This window comes from Dama dama, chromosome 14, assembly GCF_033118175.1.
Source record: "Dama dama isolate Ldn47 chromosome 14, ASM3311817v1, whole genome shotgun sequence".
Taxonomy (NCBI): domain Eukaryota; kingdom Metazoa; phylum Chordata; class Mammalia; order Artiodactyla; family Cervidae; genus Dama; species Dama dama.
The window spans coordinates 31,028,332-31,040,758 of NC_083694.1; the positions used below are offsets into that span (position 1 = coordinate 31,028,332).

The 12,427-nt window shown below is 38.9% G+C and overlaps 1 protein-coding gene across 2 annotated transcripts in view; it reads left to right on the top strand.

Annotated features, from left to right (window-relative positions):
* The window catches only part of AKT3 (AKT serine/threonine kinase 3), a 273,332-nt gene that overhangs the window by 172,840 nt on the left and 88,065 nt on the right, over positions 1 to 12,427 (top strand). For both annotated transcript variants that reach the window (XM_061160258.1, XM_061160257.1), the window contains one exon: positions 7,997 to 8,128. In XM_061160258.1, coding sequence (XP_061016241.1) covers positions 7,997 to 8,128 — 132 coding nt within the window. The remainder of the gene's footprint in view (positions 1 to 7,996; positions 8,129 to 12,427) is intronic.

The following is a 12,427-nucleotide window of genomic DNA, read 5'->3' on the forward strand; positions in this document are numbered from 1 at the left end:
TTCTCTAGGTCCATTCATGTTGCTCCAGATAGCTTTATTTCATTCTTTTCTATGGCTGAGTAATATTTCATTGTATGTATGTGTGTATGTATACACACATATGCATATTTACACATATATACATATGTGTAATATGTATATTACATATTACATGTATATACATGTATACATATGTGTGTACATATACACACATATATACATAAACACTCATTTGTTGGTTTACTTGCTAAATTGTGTCCAACTCTTTTGCGACTTCATGGATCATATAGCCTGACAGGCTCCTCTCTCCATTGACTTTTCCAAGCAGGGATACTAGAATGGGCTGCCATTTCCTACTCCAGGGGATCTTCCCAACCCAGAGATCAAACCCATGTCTCTCGTGTCTCCTGCATTGGGAGGCAGATTCTTTACCACTGAGCTACCTGGGAAGACAAGATATTAATACATACCACATATTTATCCATTCATCTGTTGATGGACACTTAGATTGCTTCCGTATTTTGGCTGTTGTAAATAGTATGTCATGCTCTTAATTTTAAATAAAATCTTATTATATCTTTGCCCTTAACACTATCCAAAAAAGGAAAATAAGTTGCATTTTATTTGTAAAGAATAGATAATCACTGTGTATACTGCACTGAAGATGAGCATTTGCTATCATGGATACTTTTTAATTTTTCTGAAGTTTTATCAAACTGGATCTGATACAACCTAGATATCTTTGAGAGATGAGTAGATAGAGAAGTTGTGGTACATATATACAATGGAATATTTTTCAGCTATGAAAAGGAACACATTTGAATCAGTCCTAATGAGGTGGATGAACCTAGAGTCTATTCTACAGAGTGAAGTAAGTCAGAAAGAGAAAAACAGATTTCGTATATTAACGCATATATATGGAATCGAGAAAGATGGTATGATGAGCTATTGGCAGGGCAGTAGTAGAGACGCAGACATAGAGAACAGGCTTGTGGACATAGCGGGGGAAGGAGAGGGTGGGATGAACTGAGAGGGTAGCATGGAAATGTATACATTACCATATGTAAAATAGGTAACCAGTGGAAATTTGCTGTTGATGCAGAGAGCTCAAATCAGGTGCTCTATGACAATCTATAGGAGTCGGAGCGGGTAGGAGTGGGGAGGGAGTTTCAAGAGGGAGGGGACACGTGCATACCTGTGACTGATTCATGTTGATGTCTGGCAGAGACCAATGTGTTATTGTAAAGCAATTATCCTCTAATTAAAAAGAAATTTAAAAAAACCTAAGAATAAAAAACTCTTCTAAAAATAGATATGATAAATGTTTCTTATTTAATCATATAGAATGCTTTGTTGGTAAAATAAATTTCCATGTAAATTCTTTTTTTTTAAAAAAGATTGACAAACTGACAGAGCTGTGAAATTTGGTGTTAAAGCTGTCATCCCTTTTTTTAACCTCCTTGTCCCTAAGAATTGCAGTCCTTAAAGAAGATAGTACTATTTCATTATTATATATTGCTTTTCGGATGAAAATGTTATAAAGCAGCTTATAAATTCTTTTCTAATCTTTATCCTCAGAATTCAGTTTCAGTTTATATGATAGTTAGTATTTAATAATGGAACACAGTATCATTTTCCAGTATTTTAGATATAAAGTGAGAGAAGGTACTGTTCAGATGAAGCTTTGAACAATAAAATAACATATGGCTTAGTCACAAGATGTGGATCAAAAACCACAATTTGATTGCTGCGATTTATGTCAGAGAATGTTCTGCCTGTTTTCCTCCCAAGAGTTTTATAGTATGCAGTCTTAACATTTAGGTCTTTAATCTATTTTGACTATATTTTTGTGTATAGTTTTAGTGAATGTTCTAATTTTGTTGTTTTACCTGTAGCTGTCCAGTTTTCCCAGCACCACTTACTGAAGAGACTCTCTTTTCTCCATTGTATATTCTTGTCTCCTTTATAATAGATTAAGTGACCATAGGTACATGACTTTATCAGTGGACTTTTTATCCAGTTCCATTGATCTATGTTTCTGTTTTACTGACAGCACCCTACTGTTTTAATGACTGTAGCATTGTAATATAGTCTGATGTCTCGGCTAGATTCCTCTAGTGTCATTGTCTTTCCCTCGATTGTTTTTGGCTATTCAGGGTCTTTTGTGTCTACATACAAATTAAAATTTTTTTGTTCTACTTCTGTGAAAAATAATGTTGCATAATAATAAATATCCCCTCACTTTCAGTCTGTATGTGTCTCTAGGTCTGAAGTGGGTCTCTTGTAGACAGCATATATATGGGTCTTGGTTTTGTATCCATTTAGCCTGTCTGTGACTTTTGGTTGGAGAGTTTAATCCATTTACATTTAAGGTAATTATGAATATGTGAGTTCCTATAGCCATTTTATGAATTGTTTTGGATTTGTTGTTTTTTTCTGATTTGGTGGTACTGAATTCTCTTATTTTTGTTTTTCTGTAAAGCTTTTGATTTCTGTCAAATGTAAATGAGAGCCTTGCTGAATAGAGTATTCTTTTCTTTCATCACTTTAAGTGTATCATAACACTTCTTTCTGGTCTGCAGAGTTTCTGCTAGAAAATCGGCTGGTAACTTTATGAGGATTCTCGTGTATGCTATTTGTTGTGTTTCCCTTATGACTTTTAATGTTTATTTGTCTTTAATTTTTGTCAGTTTGATTAATGTGCCTCTGTGTGGTCCTCCTTGGGTTCACCTTGTACAGGATTGTCTGTGATTCTTAGCCAAGTGACTGTTTCTTTTTTCATGTTAGGGAAGTTTTTGGCGATAATCTCTTTGAATTCTTCAAATATTTTCTCAGACCCTTTCTCTGTTTCTTGTCCTTCTGGGACTCCTATAATTGAATGTTAGTGCATTTAATACTGTCCTAGAGGTCTCTGATACTGTCATTTCTTTTCATTCGTTTTTCTTTATTCTGTTCTGTGGTGGTGATTTCCACCACTGTGTCTTCCACCTCACTTTTGTTCTTCAGCCTCAGTTATTCTGCTGTTGATTCCTTCTAGTGTCTTTTTCATTTTAGTTATTGTATTGTTCACCTCCATTTGTTTGCTCTTTAGTCTTCTAGCTCCTTGTTAAACATTTCTTGTATCCTCTCAATTTGTGCCCCGAACTCTTTTTTTGGATCATCTTTCCTATCATTAATCTCAATTCTTTTTCATGTTGATTTTCTGTCTCCTGTTCAGTTAGTTGTTCTTGTGGGTTTTTATCTTGTTTCTTGGTTTGCAGCACGTTTCTCTGTTGTCTCATTTTGTCTTTCTGTGTCTGTGGTCTCCTTTCCATAGGCCATGGGACCATAGTTCCTCCTCTTTCTGACGTCTGCTTCCTGGTGAGAATGTAGGTCCACGGGCTTGCGTAGGCTTCCTGGCGAGTGGGATGGGTGCCTTCCCTCTCGTAGGTGGAGCTGGGCCTTTTCCCTCTGATGGACAGGGCCATGTCAAAGGGTGTGTTTTGATGTGGCTGTGAGCTCAGTGTGCATTCGGCCATCTGTCCTGTTGGTTGTATGGCTTGAGGCTTTGCAGCTCTGGAGCTTGCAGGTTGTCGGATGTGGCCAAGTCATGGTGCCAAACACGGACCTCCAGGAGATCTCACATGAATTGATATTCCCTGAGACTTCTGTTACCAGTGTTCTTTCCCTCACAGTGAGTGACAGTTGACTATCACCTACCCATAGGCCAGGAGTCTCTCTACTCATGAAAAGTGAAAGCGAAGTCGCTCAGTCATGTGCGACTCTTTGCGACCCCATGGACAGTAGGTTCCTTTGTCCATGGAATACTCTAGGCAAGAATACTGGAGTGGGTTGCCATTTCCTTCTCCAGGAGATCTTCCCGACCCAGGGATTGAACCCGGGTCTTCCACTATGTAGGCAGACGCTTTACTGTCTGAGCCACCCTGGAAGTCCTCTAAGACTCATCAGTCAGTCAGTCAGTCAGTTCAGTCGCTCAGTCGTGTCCGACTCTTTGCGAGCCCATGAATTGCAGCACGCCAGGCCTCCCTGTCCATCACCAACTCCCGGAGTTGACTCAAACTCATGTGCATCGAGTCGGTGATGCCATCCAGCCATCTCATCCTCTGTCATCCCCTTCTCCTCCTGCCCCCAATCCCTCCCAGCATCAGGGTCTTTGCCAATGAGTCAGCTCTTCACATGAGGTGGCCAAAGTACTGGAGTTTCAGCTTCAGCTTCAGTCCTTCCAATGAACACCCAGGACTGATCTCCTTTAGGATGGACTGGTTTGATCTCCTTGCAGTCCAAGGGACTCTCAAGAGTCTTCTCCAACACCACAGTTCAAAAGCATCAATTCTTCGGCGTTCAGCCTTCTTCACAGTCCAGCTCTCACATCCATACATGACCACTGGAAAAACCATAGCCTTGACCAGATGGACCTTTGTTGGCAAAGTAATGTCTCTGCTTTTTAATATGCTATCTAGGTTGGTCATAACTTTCCTTCCAAGGAGTAAGCATCTTCTAATTTCACGGCTTCATAGGTGGGTTTAATCCAGGTTTCCATGGAGCTATCACTTTATGCTGGGTACCAGCATGCCTGAGACCTTGTGCACATCCTGCAAGGTTTCCCCCAGCCCAGTAGAGCTCCTGCACTGAAGCGCTGCTGGCCTTCAAGGCAAAATGCTCTGGGTGTTCTTCTTTCCGACCCCATACCCTCAGATTGTCTTGGAAGGCTGTTTTGCGTGGTAACATCTCTGAGTAGCCTGTGTGGGTTTGATGTCTTTCTGTGTGAGGGTTGTTTTTAGAGTGGACGGCTGCCACTTCTCTTCTCTGTTGGCCATTATCACATTGATAGGAGGCTGACTGATGTTTTGGTGACCAGAGCCTGCACTGAGTATTCAGCAGGGCCTCCTCATTGCTCTGTGATTGTCACTGTCAGAGGTGGGATCTGCTTCCTATCTGGTGGTGTAGAGGCCCCCAGATCTGTTCCTTAGCTTTTGTGTTTATGATCTGCAGTGCAAGGTAGGAGGGATTGGAGCACTCACGCTGAAAGGGAAGACACTGTAGCTGATCACCTGTGAGTGTGCTCTGTTGTGTCACCCGTTACTCATTGTGCGAGCTCTCGGATTACTTCCATGGCACTGCTCTCGACCCCACCGCAACTGTGCATATGCCATCTGTTGGCCCTGGTGTCTCTGAGATTGTTTTCACCAGGCCACCAGCATAGGTCCACTGAAGTCAGGCCCCAGGAATGCAGTAATCATGGGTGTGGATCCGTTGTGGGCACTATGGAGGCAACTCCGACTCTAGCCTGGCCCAGTCCCCACATGTATGTGCTGAGAAAGTCTACAGCTGCAAAAGCTTGGCTGCGGGAGCATTCACTGGTTGTTCAGATGTTCTATAGGTGCTGAGTTTATAAGACTGGCCTCGAGAGTGTCAGTTCGCCTTTTGGGCAAATGAGAGGAGAGATTCTAGCTTTTCTTTCTTAGTTGCATATCCCCTAGGGCTTAGCTGTGGCTATAGCCTCCACCTCTTCTGTGGGCCATCCAAAGGGGTCTACTCCCGAAGTGGCCCTGGAACACATGAGTTTGCCTGGATAAGAAGGGAGTACAAAGGCTGTGAGGCAACTGGGATCGCGGAGCTCTGGTGGCAAGAAAGTGTGGGGACTCTGGCAGCCATAGGCATGAAAGAGTCAGAGTGCTGGGGCCCTTCCCAGCACTTGGCTGCATGCAGGAGCGTGCATGCTCGGGTGTTGATGAGGTGTGTGGGGAAGCTGGCTCTACCTCGTGCCCAGTGGTGGGTTCTCAGGGTAGCCAGCAGCTGTGAGTGTGAGAGAGTGTCCCGGCAGAGATTCCTCCCAGCGCCCGGCCACAGGTGTGAAAGAGCCAGCCCACCCGGGACCCTTTCCAGCGCCTTACAACTGGTGTGAGAGAGCCAGCCAGCAGGGACCCTTCCTAGTGCCTAGGCGTGGAGAGCAGCCCCTGTGGGCTCTCTTCCTGGTTGCTGGAGAGCGGCAGCAGTGGAGAGAGAGGCTGCAGTGGCAGCTCCCCTTCTGACACATAACAGTGACCCTCCACAGACATTCCTACTTGTGGATTTCCTCACTTCCGACCCCTTAGGCTGTCTCCTTGCAGCAGCCTATAGCAGACCTCTCCCTGGGTTTGCTCCTCAAACCCCAAGTTCTTGCCCCCAGTCTCGTCTACACCGGGAACCCATGTCTCAAGCTGGAGCCCCAGGGCTGTGGCATGGACTGTCTGTGTAGGTCTCACTTTGTCCTGCCTCCCACAGACCTGTTCTTGTCCTTTTCTGATAGCCTGTTCAACTCCGCTGCTCTGCTTACTGATCTCTCCACTGGTGAGGGGGCTTCCTGAGATGTGGGACCCGCTCTTCTTTTTTCTCTTCTTTCTTTGGTCCTACCTGGTTCTGCAGGGATCTTTCTTGTCCTTTTGTGTGTCCAGGGTCTTCTGCTAGCATTCAGCCTTTTCTCTGAGAATTGTTCTTTTGTAAATGTGTTCTTGATGCTTTTGTAGGGAGTGATGAACCCCACATCCTCCTAACTCCTCCACCATCTTGACCTCCCCTCCTTTTCTTTCTTTTTAAAATTTAATTGATTTCTTTCTTCTTTCTTTCTTTTTTTTTGGCCACACCATGCCATGCTATATAGCAAGTGGAATTCCAGTTCTTTGATCAGGGATTGAACCCATGCTCCCTGCAGTGTAAGTGCAGATTCTTAACCACTGGAGAGACTGCCAGGGACATCCCTAATTGATTTCTGCCCTGATCTTTATTTTATTTTATTTTTTCTAGTTCTTTTGAGTTTAATTTGCACTTTTTGTAGTTTCTTAAGATAGAAGCTGAAGTCATTGCTTTGAGACATTTCTGACATTTACTTCAAATGGGTGGTAAAGAGGAAAAAAATACTTCTAAAAAGGCACAAAAATTTTCAATAACTCCTGATTGTTAGTAAGATAACACCCTACCCTCTTATATTGTTTTTGTTATTGTTTTGGTCATTCTGTGTGACATGCAGGATCTTAGTTCCCTGACCAGAGAGCAAACCGGCACCTCCTGCAGTGGAGTGTGGAGTCTTAACCACTGGCCTGCCAGGGAAGTCCAATTTGTTATTTTAATATCCTTCTAAAAAGAATTTAAATTTAAGATTGTAAACTGAGCATACCTCCTCTTTCATCTAAAGCCTATTAAAATGATAGTAAAGACATTTTTAAAAGGGAAAAGTTCACAAAAATGAAAAGCTGGGTGGGGAAAAGGCCTTAGTGAACAAACATCATCAAATTTTTGGAAGTTTATGGATAAATAAAACAGAGCAGGATAAGCATTCAGAGAGGAAGCTATAGAGAGCAAGTAGTAATTCTCCTCAGTAAAATCTTGGTAATCACCTTACTTAGAGATGGGAATGAGAAATGAAATTGAAAACAGACAGATTGGGGACATTCTTAGAGTTTCATGACTTCCTGTTCTGAATTGGACGACTTGTTTTCTCAGCAGACGTACTGCTGTTCTTTCTTTGAACTGAGCTGCAGAATTCTTTTCAGTGTTTCTTATACACACATCTTTCTTTTTCTTGGAGTCCATCCTTATTTTGATACAGTACATTCTCAAACAGTCCATTCAAAAGTACTTTTCTCTTTGATATATTTGAAAATGTTTGTGGAGGACATTTTTGATTGACTCATCGTTTAGGGGTAGTGGCACTACTAAATCCTTAGAAACTTGAATACTTGGAAGTGAGTAAAGTTGATTTTATTTTTCCCTTTGCCCTTATACTTTACTAATAATGAATAGTTGAGAGATTCTGTGCTCAAAATTATTGTCTCCACTATCTGAAAATTGTTTAAATTATTTCCAGCATCCATGGTTATAGATGGGAAATCCAGTGCCAGGCTGATCCTGTTTAATTTAAGCGTTCTTGGAAATTGGTAAAATTTGATTTTGAGTAGATAATGCCAAATATATACATACATGTTTACAAATAAATTTCATGAGATGTTTCATATTATATATTTTAATTTATATTTTTCAGACAATGAATGATTTTGACTATTTGAAACTACTAGGTAAAGGCACTTTTGGGAAAGTTATTTTGGTTCGAGAGAAGGCAAGTGGAAAATATTATGCTATGAAGATTCTGAAGAAAGAAGTTATTATTGCCAAGGTAATAATACAAGAGTTGATTATAAAATTTTGGTTTATGTTGTCCACATGTCTGTGTGCTCATGCACGCACATGACTAGACTGTAGAAATTCCATTAAATAAGCAAAATGTTGATTATAGGCTACAGCTGCATAATATCTGTATATTGATATTTATTTATAGTATTAAAATTTTCAAAATTTTATAATAATCTATTATGTACAATCTTTTATTCTTTTCAGAGGAAATTTTAGTCTATGTTCGTTTGGGAGAATGTTTTCACTATGTATTTGGGACCTGTGTCACTAATTATACTAGTGATTTTTTGATATTCCCCTAACAATTTGAATTTTTTATTAAAGTAGTGAATAGTATAGATTATTAGCATAGATTATTTATGCTGATAAATTTTATATTGTTGAATGGAAAAGCATCCTTAGTAGATTTGAAACTACTAGAATAATAAAACTAAAATGATCACTACTGTATGTCTACTTAAAGTTTATTACTACACATGGGTACAGACTTTATTTCTGTCATGAGAACTTTTAAGATTTATTTTCCTAGCATCTTTCCAATACACATTACAGTATTATTAACTATTTATCATTCTGTACATTAAATCCCCAGGAATTCTTTATTTCACAACTAGAATTTTGTAGTTTTTTAAAAAGTGTTTATTAAATTGAATTATACTTGGTTTATAATACTGTCTTAGTTTCAGGTTTATAGCTTAGTGATTCAGTTATTTTTTGTGATTATATTCCATATTAAGATTATATTCCATGTTAAGTATAATTCTCTGAGATACACAATAAATCCTTGTTACTTATCTATTTTATGTATAGTAGTTTGAATCTGTTAATCCCATATGCCTAATTAGTCCATCACTTCTGGTAATAAGTTTATTTTCTGTGTTTGTGAGTCTTTCTGTTTTGTTTATAGAATTCATTTAATTTTTTTTAGATTCCTCATAAAAGTGATACAGTATTTGTGTTTCTGTGTCTGACTTACATCACTAAGTATAATGATCTCTAGGTCCTTTCATGTTACTGCAAATGGCATCATTTCATTCTTTTTCTGGCTGAGTAATATTTCATTGTGTATATGTATGTATGTGTGTTTATATACACATACATATGCCACATCTTGTTAAATTAATCATCTACTGATGGGTACTAAACTTGTTTCCATGTCTTGCCTGTTGTGAATACTACTGCTGTGAACATTGAGGTGCATGTATTTTTTTTTAATTTATTTATTTTTAACTGGAGAACAATTGCTTTATTGTATTATGTTAGTTTCTGCCATATATCAATATGAACCAGCCATAGGTAAATGTAGTTTGTTTTTTCTGAATATATGCCCAGGAGTGGGATTGGTAGATCATATGGTAGTTGTGTTTTTAGTTTTTTAAGGAACATCCATACTGTTTGCCATAGTGGCTACAGCAAATTTACATTCTCACCAACAGTATAGGAGAGTTCCCTTTTCTCCATATCTTCTCTAGCATTTATTATTTGTAGCCTTTTTGATGATAGTCATTTTGACAAGTGTGAAATGGTACTGAAGTGACAGTGTACTTTGCTGTGATTTTTATTTCCTTTTCTCTAATAATTAGTGAGGGCTTCTTCAGTGGTAAAGAATCTGCATACCAATGCAGGAGACCCACATTCAATCCCTGGGTCACAAGGATCCCCTGGAGGAGAGCATGGCAACCCACTCCAGTATTCTTGCCTGGAAAATCCTGTGGACAGAGGAGTCTGGTGGGCTATAGTCCATGGGGTCGCAAAAGAGTTGGATATGACTTGGCAACTAAACAATAGCAAAAATAATTAGTGACGTTGAGCATCTTCTTTGGAGGAATGTCTTCTGTGCTTCTGCCCACTTTTTAATTAGTTTTTTTTTTTTTTTAATTTCAGTTCTATGAGCTTCTTGTATATTTTAGATGTTAATTCCTTGTCAGTAGCATCATTTGAAAATATTTTTCTCCCATTCCATAGGTTTTTCTGTTTTGTTGATGGTTTCCTTTGCTGTGCAAAAAAATTTTAAGTTTGTTTAAGTCCCATTCTTTGTTTTATGTTTGCTTATACTTCTTTTGTTTTCAGAGACTAACCTAAGAAAATACTGCATTAATTTATGTCCAAGAATATTTTGCCTGTGTTCTGGTCAAGGAGTTTTGTTCTGTCATGTCTTATATTTAGGTCTTTGAATCATTTTGAGCTTATTTTTGTATACGGTGTTAGGGAGTTTTCTAATTTTATCGATCTACATGCAGCTGTTTAACTCTCCCATCGCCATTTGTTGAAGAAGCTGTCTTTTTTCCATTTTGTATACTTGCCTCCTTTGTCATGGATTGACTATAGGTGCATGGGTTTATTTATGGGCTCTCTATTCTGTACCATTGGGCTATAAATCAGTTTTTGTGCCAGTACCATGCTGTTTTGATTATTGTAGCTCTGTAATATAGTCTGATGTCAGGGAGCATGATATTTCCATCTCTGTTCTTCCATCTCAAGATTGCTTCGGCAATTCAGGGTCTTTTGTGGTTCCATATGAATTTTAAGAATATTTGTTCCAGTTCTATGAATAAAGTCATAGGTATTTGGATAAAAATTGCATTACATCTGTAAATTCCTTTGGGTAGTATGGCCATTTTAATTATATTAATTGTTCCATTCCAAGGGCATGGGATCTTTCCCTTTCATTGTTGAATTGTCTCCAGTTTCCTCTATGAGTGTTTTATAGTTTTCAATGTATAGACTTTTCACCTCCTTGGTATTTTATTTTCTTGATGTGATTTCAAACAGGAATTTTTTTTTTATTTCTTCTTGTTGATATATCATTGTTAGTGTAATGAAAGAGATTTGTGTATATTGATGTTTTATCCTGCTGTCTTGCTGAATTCATTTAGTAGTTCCACTAGTTTTTGTGTAGTGTTAGTGATTTTTGTGGGTTTTGCTGTCTTAAATGATCTTAAATGTCTTAAATGATCAGTCATTGAGAAAGTGAAATTTCAGTGAACATTTGAAGGAAATGAGGAAGCAAACCATTCAGGTATTTGGGAGGGAGAATATTCCTGATAGAGGAAATCACAACCAAAAAAAGCACTGAGGAAGCAGCGTATTTTAAAAATAGCTAGGAATCTAGTCTAGCATGACCTGCATAGAGTAAAAACAGTGGAGAGTTGTTTATGATAGTGGTAGATGCTGTAAGGATATTGGGTTTTACTCATTGTACTGGTCAGCCATTGGAAGTTTTTATACTTTTTTTTTTTTTTTTTTTACTATATCATGTATAGTAACATGATATAGTTTTCATTTTAATATCATCACCTTGGCTATACTGTTGAGAATAGACTGTGGAAGCAGGGAGCTTGTTAGGAGTTATCTGCAATAATCCAGACAATTGATTATAGTGGCTTGCATCAGGGTATTAGCAGTGGAGGTGGTAAGATATATTCAGTCTGGGACATATTTTGATGAAGAACCATCAGGATTACCTGACAGATGGAATGATAGTATGGTGGCTCAATTGGTAAAGAATTCACCTGCAATGCAGGAGACATGGATTCAATCCCTGGGTTGGGAAGATCTCCTGGAGAAGGAAATGGTAACCCACTCCATTATTCTTGCCTGGGAAATCCAATGGACAGAGGAGCCTGGTGGGCTACAGTTCATGGGCTTGCAAGCATCAGATACAACTTAATGACCAAACAACCACAAGTATGACATCCTTTCTATGCAGAAAAATATATAGATTTCTGACATATGGCTTGTCAAAACAGAGCAAGTACATAACGATCACTTGTAGTCATTGTGGTTGATTAAGAATAAAGATACCAAGGTAAAATCTTTTCTCCCCTCTTCTCCCTGCTTCCCTGCTTCCTTCGTCTTCTCCTCTCAGCCTCATTTATAGCTCTAGATTATTTTTTTTTAATGCTTTAGATGTCATGTATCTTGATTTCAACCAGCTTCATGAAGTCAGTCTTTAGAGTCTTGTGGTCAAAATGGAGAAAATAATGTGAACAGAGTTAAAGTGTACCTGGTTAAGTTGCTACTGAGTTGTTGGAAATGACCATTGATGTTGGACTTAAATGAGCTCAATCTTGACCTTTTCACCTGCAGTTTGAGCAGTTTAACTTCTGTGAACCTCAGTTACCTCATATAAAATGGGAATAATCAAAGACACCTGCTCAGTTACTACAAGGATTAAAGGAGATGACACCGTTGGTGTCCACAGTGATAGAGATGTTCTGTTTCTCTGTCATCGTTTGCTCCTTGTCCACCTCCCGCCAAAAACTTAACTACCAAAAGCAAT